This window comes from Hippoglossus hippoglossus, chromosome 3, assembly GCF_009819705.1.
Source record: "Hippoglossus hippoglossus isolate fHipHip1 chromosome 3, fHipHip1.pri, whole genome shotgun sequence".
NCBI lineage: Eukaryota > Metazoa > Chordata > Actinopteri > Pleuronectiformes > Pleuronectidae > Hippoglossus > Hippoglossus hippoglossus.
In genome coordinates this window covers 10,300,943-10,312,755 of record NC_047153.1, presented here as the reverse complement: position 1 = coordinate 10,312,755, position 11,813 = coordinate 10,300,943, and the positions used below count along the sequence as shown (strand labels likewise).

Below are 11,813 nucleotides of genomic sequence, written 5' to 3'. Positions count from 1 at the left end.
CTGTTTGTGACTGAAAACATTTTTTACCTGTTGTAGATCTGTTAGAGACAATATTTTGTGAATTTATTTAAAGCGGAATGCTTAAAAATATTTCCACAGTGGATTTCAGTTTGACTCAGACTCATTTGTCAATGTGTTCACAGTGAGTCGTCTGATCTTCAGTGCCACACATCCCTCACATTTCTTTCAGGGTGTATTTCAGCCAACTTGTACTCCTGCGTACACACATACACACTCTATACACACACACACATACACACTCTATATACACACACACACACACACACATATATATATATATAAACTTCTGCATCTAAAAATAATTTTTGCATTAATTCTGTATTAACTTTAGTTTTCTTCCTCACTAACGTTTTCTTTATATCCGTCTTTACTCCTCCTCCTCCTCCCCGTGAGGCTCCAGCTCAGCAGCCTGGTGGAGCAGGTGCTGCTGTCAGTCACTTTTACAGCTGCACCGAGGGGTTTGAGCCAGAGAGCGCAAGAAATGTGGGGAGCTTGGACAAGAAGTTAGGAAACACTGTATTTGTGTGTAACTTAAAACCATACAGGGTGACGGTTGAGGGCCTGCTAGAGATCTGGATCCAGTTTGACTTAAATCCAAAGGACTTCATCTTGGACAAGAAGGAGAGAAACAGTTGGCCTAGATTTTTTTTCTGTCCCGGCCTCCTGATTGGATTTCTTCAGAAATGGAGTCTCAACAGTCTAAGACCACGGAGGACTCCAAGACTAAAGAAGGTACGAAATTGGAGTCATGCACAGAATAAAACAAACTTTTATTTCAGTGGCATTAATTTATGCTGTTCTTTTTTAAACCTTTCCGAGGTTTTATTCAAGATAAATCCTAAAAAACCTGCTGCGTATGAAGATAATGTCCGAACTTGAAGATTTGTGGTTGTGTTGAAATATTAATTCCCTGTGAACGACTGTGGCTGCTTGGTAATGACAGATATAAACAGTTATTTATACAACACAACAGCTTTAAACCTCATTCATCTCCTGCATTGTCACTCTGTGGGGTCCCCTAACCTTCTCTCTAAACCTGTCTTACATAACTGGAGCTGTGTGTCATACACCCTGATAGCTCTCATAGCTGGAGTCTGACACACTGGCATAATGTTACAGAGCAACACAGCTGGATCAGTGGAGGCATCATGATCCTCAGTGTGATTCATTTATAGAGCAGAGAATTCAGTGTTATCTGTAATGTGATATGAAAACAAACAACTCGTCTGCCTGATGTGAAGCTGTCAGAAAATCACAGGAACATCTAATACTGACAAGGAGGCAAAGCTGGTTCCTTCCTCATGGTCCATGTTTCACCAGCGTTTAACAGAAAAGCACAAGGCAACTGGGAAAATTATAATTGTACACGTGTCTCATGTAAAGTCCTGTTTTTGGGGTCTGATGAAGAAAATCCACCTTGATGATCCAGTCCTCAATCAAGGGAACTTAGAGCCTCAACAAATATCAAGCAAAAATAAATTGAGGTCTCACAAACAGCACTGTGGAGCCCACTGGGATTTCATGGTGAATATGACAATTCAGAGGTAGAAGTAATTTACTTAGTACATATCTAGCTCTCTATCTATCTAGAAGTAATTGTGCAGCTTGTGTTTCTGCGCCGTCACACGAATGAAACATCTCATGTATCAAATACGGGGAATCAGCAGTACTCAAAACTGTCGTCGATCTATCGGAGCCGACTCTGCGAGATATTTATATTTGTAGATATTTGCAGACATGTACAACTCTAAAATGGACACAGACAACACCAAAACAAAACACTATCAAAAGAGTATCTTCAATCCAGCTGGTATTTGCTCTGGAGGTATTTTTTGTCACCGTATACATTTGTCCTGGTCATAGAAAGAAGTGCAGCTAATGATATTAATTATAGCTTCACACCATTGAGGTGCACCAGTATATGACGCCAGTGAGACTGAAAATGTAATGATGTCCACTAGTTGTTTTTTTTGTCATTTGTGAAATTTGGTTTTTGAAAAGCTCAATATAAAAATATTTTATTTTTATCCTGTGGAAGCAGAGCTGGCTAAAACCATAATGGCTCGGCATTTCCTCCCCTCTCTCATTGGCTCGGAGGCCTGGGAGGGATACGTCTTCTCTGACCTGAAGATCCGCATCAAAGAGTCCACTGACCTCTACGGAGCTGTCCTCTGGCCCTCGGTACACCCAAACTCAATGTCCCAATATTCTACTACTGTTCATTTTAAGCTATGCTAAACCTTCGTCTTCCAACCAGGCAATGGTGCTGTGTCATTTCTTAGAGACCAACCAGGACAAATACAACCTGACGGACAAAAATGTGATTGAACTGGGTGCAGGGACCGGACTCGTCACCATCGTGTCCAGCCTGTTAGGTACAGAAACAAAACAGTCCAGTGACCATATTTATCCCTTTGACGTAATCTGTCAATGTTAAGTCTCTGTATTATTTCCTCAGCTGCACTGCCTTTCTCCTTCTTCTTCTTCTTCAGGTGCTAAGGTGACGTCCACAGACCTGCCAGACGTGTTGGGGAACCTCCGGTACAACGTTCAGCGCAATACAAAGGGCCGGTGCAAATACGTCCCTGTGGTGGGTTTCTATTATCATGTTTCCTATTTTGAGTTTGATGAATGTGTGAAATAAATACAGATATATTACAAGTTACTTCTTATTAAACCGACATCAGCAATATATTCTGCATTGTGTTTTTCTTGGTTTATTTTTGCAGTCAAGGACCAAATGTAAAATCTACTGTCATGGGATAATTCCAGTGTCACTAAGGCCAAATGGATGATATAAAAAAAAAAAATTCTAAAAGTACGTAAAAGTGGAATTTTCCTTTAAAAAAAAAAAACTTTTATAAATCAGGATAGAACACGTTGGTGTAATACTGAGCTAATCAACCCTAAATCTTCTCCAGGTCACTGAGCTCTTCTGGGGTAAGGAGGTGGAGCAGCGTTTCCCGCGCGCCACCCACTGCTTTGACTACATCCTGGCGGCCGACGTGGTGTACTCCCACCCGTACCTGGAAGAGCTGATGGACACCTTCGACCACCTGTGCCAGGACAACACACAGATCCTCTGGGCTATGCGTTTCCGCCTGGACCTAGAGAACAGCTTTGTGGATCGCTTCCAGCAGCGCTTCCACCTGGAGGAGCTGTACGACCTCCCGAGCCTGAGCATCAAACTGTTCTGGGCCTGGAGGAAGGACACGACGACAAAAGACCGAGGAGAAGCTGCTGCCTGAACTGAGAAAACAGAGAGTTTGACAGTGGTCAATTCTATATTGTGTCACTGCTGCGTTATCTTGCTAAATGTGTTTTTATATATCTTGAATAAATGTCTTAATGTTTTTATTTCATGCTGCTCATAGTTTGACCTATCATTTAAAGATATCAAGATTAAATCCATGTTTTTACAGTGTATTCTATTATATAAGGTAATAACTGGTGTATTTACCTTTGTCCACTTGACACATTTCAATATAATACAATATTATTTAACTCAAAATGACTAGTGACTTCATTTATTGCAGGACTGTTGCTTTGCATTTAATTTAAATGTTGATAAAATGGCAACTCTGTATGTCTGGATACACTCGAAGGCTTTTTCATATGGAAAATGATTTGCTGTCAGGCCCAGAAACACAGAACTGTTCTGGTTCACTCTCACCTCGTGGCTTCTTTTTCTGCTAAAATGCTCTGTTCACTACCTGCTCAACACCGAACAGCAGACAAGCACCGTGAACACAGTGGAGAACCATGACAGACGGATTCCTAGAGGAGCTGGTGGAGACCAAAAACAGAGACACAGGGAGAGTGAATACTGGACTTTTCATTCTTTGGGTGGAAAGTTCAATGTATCAATCAATTCAGATGAGCACCCATTACACCAGTGTGACCAAAAATAAATTAGCTCAAATCAGACATTTGGCAAAAATGCAAACTTTAAGTTTTGTTGTTGTATTTACCAAACGTTTACTATGATTTACATTTAACTACAGAAAACTTTCTAAAATAATATTTTGTTGTTATTTTTTGTACTTTTCAATCCATTTGCATTCCACAAAAATCCCAAAAATGGTAGATCCCCTGTTTTCATTATACAGGTTGTCAGAGTTGTGGTGTGCTGGTGGACCCAAAAATGCAAAACAAAAAGTGTCATTTAATGAAGGTACTTACAAAAATCAAAGTCCAAAAAACAGAAAAACACTGGAAAGTAGAAAAGACAAAGAAGGCTAAATGGAAAAAACTTAGAAAACACTAGGAACAAGAAGACACTGGAAACCAGACAGTGAGAACCAACGACAAACTGACAAAGGGAGGCACTGAGACTTCTATACACAAGGTAGGTGGGGATAATATAACACAGGTGAAAGACATGAGGAACAGGTACAGACAATCACAGGGGTGGGAAACAGGACAAAGACAGCAAGTGAAGTTAGAGACACAGGAGGAAACAAACTTCAAAATAAAACACAGAACTCAGAATGAATACAAATCCAAACACAAGGAAAACACAGGTAAGAGTCCATAATCAAAAGAGTCCAACAAAAATCCAAAAACTCTTTATCTCATAGTTTAGTCATGACATCAGTATGAACCTGATAATCACATTGGGTAAAAAACAAACTAAAAACCTTACTTCCATATGTTATTAATGTTAAGGTTTTTTGTGTTTATGGTTCTTCTTCGGTTAACATCAACAGCAAAACACTTTTGAAGAGATCAAATTAAAGAATTTCTATTTCGGGCAGTGAGGACTGCTTCAGTGATGTCAACACATCACACACAATTTTTGTATGTTTTGGAAACTCACCAGTTTTGTGAGATTCTCTTGGTAAGACAACGCTAAGTTAGAGCCACCAGCTATTATTACTATGTGACCTGGTAAATCTGATACTGTACTGGATACCAAATCCAGGTCATTTTCTACCCTGTAACTCCTCTTCTTTTTTTGACATGTGTTGCTTGGCTGCAGAGGGAGACGAGTGATGAAGAGCTGGATTAAAGAGGACCAGAGATTATTAATGCTGGCAGTGAAGCTCCGTGTACGATGGTCAAGACAAACAAACACACGGCAGCTGTAAATGGTCTGTGGCCTTGTGGAGGTATCAGTTCACTTCATCACTTCACGAACGTCCTTTCACTGGGAGGCAGAGCTAAGATGAAGCTCAAAAACTCATCTTTTTTTACCAAATAAGGCTGCAGCACATCATCAACACAACTGCACTTCTCTCTCGCTCCCCATTAACATGTCAAAGCACCCAGAGCTCCTGGATGGAGTTCAGCTTTTTGGGATGTGAACAGATTTAGTTTGATGATACCTGAAACTTAAACTGGGATGATGCCTCATGGTCAAACGCCGTTAAAATGTAACCGAGGTTAGGTCGGATTGAGGTGCAGATTAAAGGAGCACCTTTCTTTTGCTCGGTGGGGGGGGGGGGGGAGGGTCGATGCATGCCCGCTGCATGCCAGCCTGATCCTGTTACCTGCCATGTCTGCTGGAGCAATTCAGGCCATTACAGGAAAAGCAAGCAATGTCCCAGATTGTATTTCTAAACAGATTCTCGGCTTTAAGAAGACTTGCAGTAGAAGTGACACCAACTTAATAGACATTAAAATCAGTTTATGAGGCTTTTGTTGACAAAACACATTCAAGGGCACTTTGTCAAGATGCTTTCAAGCTGAGCACAAATATGCGTGCTATATCAGAGTTATTTGGTCACGAAAGCCTATAGAAAGATCTACAACTGTTGATGTGACATGACTCCCTCTCCGAATCATCTTTGTTGTTGTTTGTTGTTGTGTGTGTGTGTGTGTGTGGGCGGCCGTTTGTATCTACGTGTTCTTGTGTTGATTTCTCAGGGGCACGGCTCTAAAAATACCCTCGTGCCCTTGTGGTGATGATGGGTGTGTCCTCCAGGATGCTGAGTCTTTATAACCGCGCAGTCAGACGTCTCCAGATGCAGTCACATTGCTCCTGAGAGTTTTTACCGGAGAGCGGCAGCAGGTAGGTCATCGAACGCCAAAGAAATCTGATCATGAGGTTTTCACTGAATTTGCAAAGGTTTTGGGGGAAGTACTTAAGGTGACGAGTTTGGATATTATGTTAAGGTTTGTAAAAGTCTGTTTTCTCTGACTAAAAATCATTTTAAAAACAGTTTCTCATTTTATTTTACTTCATTTAAGGGCTAAGATAATGGAGACAATTGTAGGAGAGACTGAACACATTATTACCTTATTAAAGCTTATTCTCTAATGCATTTGATGCATTCTTTTATTTTTTTTCATGTGTAACTGATAGTATCTTTGTCCAACAGATTTTACATGGATGCTTTATCGACATATTTTGTGGAGGAGACCTTTTGTATGAGAAGCAGAGACGAGGAAGAGGAAGAAGATGAAGAGGAGAAAGGTGGAGATGATGAAGATGAGGAAACATGTAAGATGAACCACTCTGGGTTAGACTTTTTGATTCAGACTCCACAGATCTGTGTGTTTGATTTTTATATCTTTCAGATGAGTCACAGACAGACCAAAGAACGACCTGTGCTCCGAGTTTCCTCTGCAAAACAGATAAAGAGGTTCATTATTACGCCGGGCAGGAGATCATCATCGAAGAGGCTTTGGACTCAGATGCAAGCATGATACTTCCAGAGGTGAGTGGCACCTTGTTTTGAAATTTGGAACCTTATAACCTGTGTCCTGTTAATAATAGTTAATCATAATTAACTGGTTAATAATCTCTATTTTAAAGTTCAGTTCCATGCATGCCATGATGTTCTCACATCTATTTCCTGGGCACAAGCCTCACAATCAACTATAAACCAACTCATATCAATATATAATCAGACAATAAAAATCATGAAGAAAAACCCAATGAGGTGGCACCACTGTCACATCTTGGAGAAACACAACATGATCAGCTTCACAAGCGACTCCAACCTAAAGCTAACATTTAAATGTTTGCATGGCCATGCTCCATCACTGCTTAAAGGGATAGTTCAACCAAAAATGACAATTCACTCATGATCTCCTCACCCCTATGCTGATGGGGGGAGGGGTGAAGTGTTTGAGGCCAAAAAACACTCCTGGAGTCTCAGGGGGTAAACTTTGTAAGAGCAGAATCCAAAACAATTGAAGTCAATGGTGAGTTCTTCTTCAGACGTAATAAAACAATAGAAAAAACAACATGCCTCCATACTGCTCGTGTGGTGTCATCCAAGTGTCCGCAAGCCCCGACATTCATATTCAACTGCAGACGAGGTGCATTCAGGGACCGTCGGAAATGCTAATGTCTCTAGCGTAGCCACTTCTTGTGGACTTTTAGACCTAAAACACGGTGGAAACGACGCCGTTTCGAGTCGAATATGAATGTCGGGGCTTCCGGACACTTGGATGACACCACACGAGCAGTATGGAATCATGTTATATGTTTTTTCTGTTGTTTTATTACGACTGAAGATAGGTCACTAATCAGCTACACTGTTTACCCCTGAAACTCCAATAGTCTTCACCCAACCCCCATGGCATAGGGGTGAGTAGATAATGAGTTAATTTTCATGACTGTGTGAACTATCCCTTTAATGAATTTGTTGCAAGAAACCAACACTACACAAGAGTCAGCACATGGGATGCAGAATTGGTGCTCAAAACCACATTTTGAAAAACATTCTTTTCTGTTAAATGAGCAAAACTTTGGAACTTATATCTACTGAGCTGAAAATGCAACACAATCTTAATGTTCTTAATAAAGGTGTTAGATCATGGCTGAAAGACAAACAATACTATTCTTGTTTTCTTAAAAAACCTTCTGTGTTGCAAACCCTAAACGCAGTGCATCTGGTGTCTGTGCATTATTGTTTGTTGCAGCTCCAATGCTATTTCTATGTCCATGTCAAATAAATAAACAGAACCAAAGTGTTGAGTATTAGTATTGATTGTATTGATGATGTGTACCCTCAGGCTTTGGCTCTGAGCCGCTACCTCGACACGCACCGAGAACAGTTGAATCTTGTGGACAAAGCCGTCCTGGAGATCGGAGCAGGGACTGGCCTCGTGTCTATTGTAGCAGCACTCCTGGGTACGTAAGAGGAGATAAACTGTGAACCTGTTCTCACGCACTAACAAGAACGGACTACTGAGCAGACCCACCAGGCACAAGCCCCGAGACTCCTTAGGCCCCTGAACCAAAGCGTCTGTATGGAATAGCCATCATAGAAATGAAAATTTACAATAATTTTGAGAGACACAAAACAACTACAATAGTGTGTAAAATGACCACAAAAAGGCCACAAAATGTCCACAAATACAATCGAGTAAACTACTCTAAACAGGCGTCATCGTCTCATGATCAATCCATAATTACCTGAGAGGAAATTAAATGCTTTTTATCTACTGTCCTCAGGTGCTTGGGTAACAGCTACAGACCTTCCAGAGGTCCATGACAATCTGAGAGTAAACCTTAGCAGGAACACCAGGGGGCGTTGCAGACACACGCCCAAAGTGGCAGCTCTATCCTGGGACTGCAACCTGAAGCAAACCTACCCTACATCCGACTACAGGTATGACTACGTGCTTGCAGCTGATGTGGTCTACCACCAGGACTTCTTTGATCAGGTTCTGGCCACCATGAAGCATTTCTGTCAACCAGGGACGTCCATGATCTGGGCCAACAAGGACAAGATGGAGTCTGATCTGACTTTCACTGAGAACTTTAAAAAGGCCTTTCACACAAGTTTGCTGGCTGAGGATGGAGACATAAAAATCTTCATGGCGACGTGCAGAGAAGAAGAGGGAGAAGGTGAAGAGGGGCTTGAAATCCAGGATCAGCTGAGAGTGAGGGAGGAAGGAAACGGAGCTGACGATGAAGAAAGACACAACCAGGAAAGTTATAATGATGAGACAGAGTCTGAAAGAAGAGATGCCGAAGAAGAAAATGAGGATGATTGTGATGAAGAGATGGGGACGATCGTGGGCATCATAGACGAGAAGGACAAACCTAAGAGGGGTGATTCAAACTGCAGCAACACGGCCAGCGATGAGGACATTTCAGGTGAGTTTACATGTTCTCCCAATGTCAGGGTAGGTTTTCTTCCTCCCACAGTCCAAAGACACACAGGTTCTTTAAATTAGGTTTGAATGTCTCTGAATTTTAGCCCTGGAATAGGTTAGAGACCTGTCCAGGGTGGATAGCTCCCAGTCTCGTGATGTTAATAACAGTGATAAGAAATTCCAGGATCCGCCCCCTGATCCAGAGCCCTACCAGAATTAAATGGGTTCTTCCTGGACTCACAGCGCATCCTTCCACCAAGTTTCAGGGTTATCTGTTCAGTCGTTTTTGTGCAATCCTGCAAACAGCAAACAAACGCAGACGAGAACAAAACCTCCTCTGCTGACTTATCATCTCTTTGTTTTCCCGTCAGGGTCTATTCACTGTGAATTTACATTTCTGTCTTTACTGTGTTTGACTGTGAGGGAACTTATATGCATTTACAGGACAGATGTTAGAGAAACAAACAGCTGCACAGCAGTCCAGACCCCCGGCCTGGACTCCCAGGATCATTTGCAGCCTTGGTAAAGACATCTACCACTACGCAGGGGAGGACATCGTCATTTATGAATCCATAGACTCCTTTGGAGCAGTCATGTGGCCGGCAGTGAGTAATTTGTACACATGCTAAAGGTTTCTTTACATCTCACCTCAGCAGCGTAATTTATTCCTGCCGATTTTTGTTTTGGTGCAGGCGTTGGCTCTGTGCTCCTTCCTGGACAACAACAGGGAGGAGGTGAACCTGCAGGGGAAGGAGGTGCTGGAGCTGGGAGCAGGAACAGGACTGGTCACCATCGTGGCCACACTGCTTGGTGAGCGCTCATCATGACAAACACACTAGTCAAAGGACGTCAGCTTAGGAAAAGAAATGGAAGGCGCCTTTCTCCCCAACATGACACTTAAACCTTTGTGATCATAGACCATAAAATGTTTCACATTGGCAAACACAAATGCTGATACAGATACGTCTGTGAAAGACTCATATCGTTTGATTTGTATTCGATAAATCAGTAGAGGTCCCGTGAAATGTATAATTTTATTGCTTTTTATTCTAATTCTGCAAGCTGTTCTGGAACCCATCGCGACGTCACCTCCCTGTACTTCATGGTACTGCGTTGGAATTTATGTATTTGGACTCCAGTGAGCTCCTTTCCTGTTACTGTGATGATGACGGTGACACGTGTCATGTTTCTGCATCCTCAGGAGCTGTGGTCACAGCCACAGACTTACCGCATGTGTTGAGTAACCTCACGGCAAATGTGATGAGGAACACCAGGGGGCGTTGCAGACAACTGCCCCAGGTGGCGGATCTGTCCTGGAGCTACGACCTCGAGCCCACCTACCCTACATCCCTCTACAGGTACGACTACGTGCTGGCAGCTGATGTGGTCTACCACCACGACTTCTTATCCGAGCTTCTGGCCACCATGAAGCATTTCTGTCGACCCGGGACGAAGGTGATCTGGGCCAACAGGGTCAGGATGGAGTCTGATTTGACTTTCACTGAGAACTTTAAAAAGACTTTTCACACAAGTTTAGTGGTGGAGGACGGAGACATGAAAATCTTCATGGCGACGTGCAGAAAGGGAGACACAGAAAAGGAGTGGTTGGATCACTGAGCTGGCTCACTGGGTACAGGCCTGTGGGCCCTAGGGGTTATGTGGCCCTTACATCAGACCCCCTGAAGTGCTTGAGTTTAACGTTTCTTGTTAAGTCAAAGGGCTTCGAATGAGGATGTGTTTGTCACATTATTTGGGTTGGGGTTGGGGTTAGGGTCAGGGTTAGCCCTTAACCCTAACCCAAATCCCACTGAGAATATATTTTAAGTTTGGCAGCAACAACATGATTGGCTGATTGAAATCATAGTTTCACGCATAGTTTCACGCTATAAGCTTCGTTACCAGCATCACAGATGTTCTCTTTATTTTGTAGATGATATTATTTTTGTTAAATATAGTATGTGTCAGTTTGGATTTGTTTTTCCAGTTTGGTAAAAAAAACATGAAAACAGCAGCATGACCTGAGATAAGGTGAAGGATGGGAAGGCGTCACATACACTGGGCCTTTTACCTCTGAGTGGACATCAGCTTAATTCCTTTAGGAACAGTTAAGAAAGTAACTAAACGCAATTTGTTTAATGGACTAGCCCACCCAAAAATGACAATTCACTCATTATCTACTCACCCCTATGCCGACGGAGGGGTGGGTAATTTCACCGTGTTTTACACCTCAAACACCAGAAGTGGCTAAGCTAGTGGACGTTGCCATTTCTGACGGTCCCTGAATGCACCTCGTCGGCAGATATCAGCAGACATTTAGGCTTTAAAACTTGGTGTAAATGACCTCGTTTCCAGTTGAATATGAATGTCGGGGCTTGTGGACACTTGGATGACACCACAGGAGCAGTATGGAGGTATGTGTGGGTTTTTCTACGTCTGAAGATAAGCCCCTAATATCTTCAGTTGTGTTGGATTGGGCTGCAACACTGTTTACCCCTGAAACTCCAGCAGTTTTTTGTGGACTCAAACACTTCACCCACTCCTCCATCGGCATAGGGGTGAGGAGATGTTGAGTGAATTTTCATTTTTGGGTGAACTCTTTTAAGGATGCATGAGCTACACAAGGTAATAAAAGCAAAATATGAGATTTTTCGTTATTTTCTGCAGTTTGTTTTTTTAAATGAAGTTTTTGTATTTTTGCCTCCAGCATGACTCTAACATAGGACGTTGCAGTAATG

General features: G+C 42.3%; 3 protein-coding genes across 4 annotated transcripts; all 3 read left to right on the top strand.

The window, feature by feature from the left end:
- The first annotated feature begins 346 nt into the window (after nt 1–346).
- mettl21e (methyltransferase like 21e) lies at nt 347–3,387 on the top strand. Of its 2 annotated transcripts, none has more exons than XM_034581823.1 (5): nt 347–753; nt 2,060–2,202; nt 2,279–2,396; nt 2,514–2,611; nt 2,943–3,387. In XM_034581823.1, exons 1-5 carry the CDS (start codon nt 705–707, stop codon nt 3,267–3,269), a joined length of 735 nt encoding a protein of 244 aa, XP_034437714.1. In that variant the 5' UTR covers nt 347–704; the 3' UTR covers nt 3,270–3,387. The 2 variants fall into 2 exon arrangements, with proteins under 2 accessions (XP_034437714.1, XP_034437715.1); XM_034581824.1 differs by having other exon boundaries at nt 353–753; nt 2,063–2,202.
- Nucleotides 3,388–5,913: 2,526 nt separating this feature from the next.
- LOC117759603 (protein-lysine methyltransferase METTL21C-like) lies at nt 5,914–10,926 on the top strand. The gene is made up of 6 exons (XM_034581819.1): nt 5,914–6,034; nt 6,337–6,439; nt 8,828–9,079; nt 9,523–9,683; nt 9,771–9,888; nt 10,280–10,926. Exons 2-6 carry the CDS (start codon nt 6,352–6,354, stop codon nt 10,693–10,695), a joined length of 1,035 nt encoding a protein of 344 aa, XP_034437710.1. The 5' UTR covers nt 5,914–6,034; nt 6,337–6,351; the 3' UTR covers nt 10,696–10,926.
- Nucleotides 6,449–8,820, top strand: LOC117759291 (protein-lysine methyltransferase METTL21C-like; the record flags this gene model as incomplete). Its single annotated transcript, XM_034581354.1, has 4 exons — nt 6,449–6,466; nt 6,549–6,683; nt 7,990–8,107; nt 8,432–8,820. Coding segments are annotated over exons 1-4 (660 nt in total), but the record flags the coding sequence as incomplete, so codon positions are not given.
- Nucleotides 10,927–11,813: the final 887 nt, after the last annotated feature.

Excerpts from the sequence above, each read along its gene's own strand:
- mettl21e (XM_034581823.1), top strand. The coding sequence starts at position 705 with ATGGAGTCTCAACAGTCTAAGACCACGGAGGACTCCAAGACTAAAGAA. Across the intron at positions 754-2,059 it reads GGACTCCAAGACTAAAGAAG|CAGAGCTGGCTAAAACCATA; the intron begins GTACGAAATTGG and ends ATCCTGTGGAAG. Across the intron at positions 2,397-2,513 it reads CATCGTGTCCAGCCTGTTAG|GTGCTAAGGTGACGTCCACA; the intron begins GTACAGAAACAA and ends CTTCTTCTTCAG.
- LOC117759603 (XM_034581819.1), top strand. The coding sequence starts at position 6,352 with ATGGATGCTTTATCGACATATTTTGTGGAGGAGACCTTTTGTATGAGA. Across the intron at positions 9,080-9,522 it reads CAGCGATGAGGACATTTCAG|GACAGATGTTAGAGAAACAA; the intron begins GTGAGTTTACAT and ends ATGCATTTACAG. Across the intron at positions 9,889-10,279 it reads CATCGTGGCCACACTGCTTG|GAGCTGTGGTCACAGCCACA; the intron begins GTGAGCGCTCAT and ends CTGCATCCTCAG.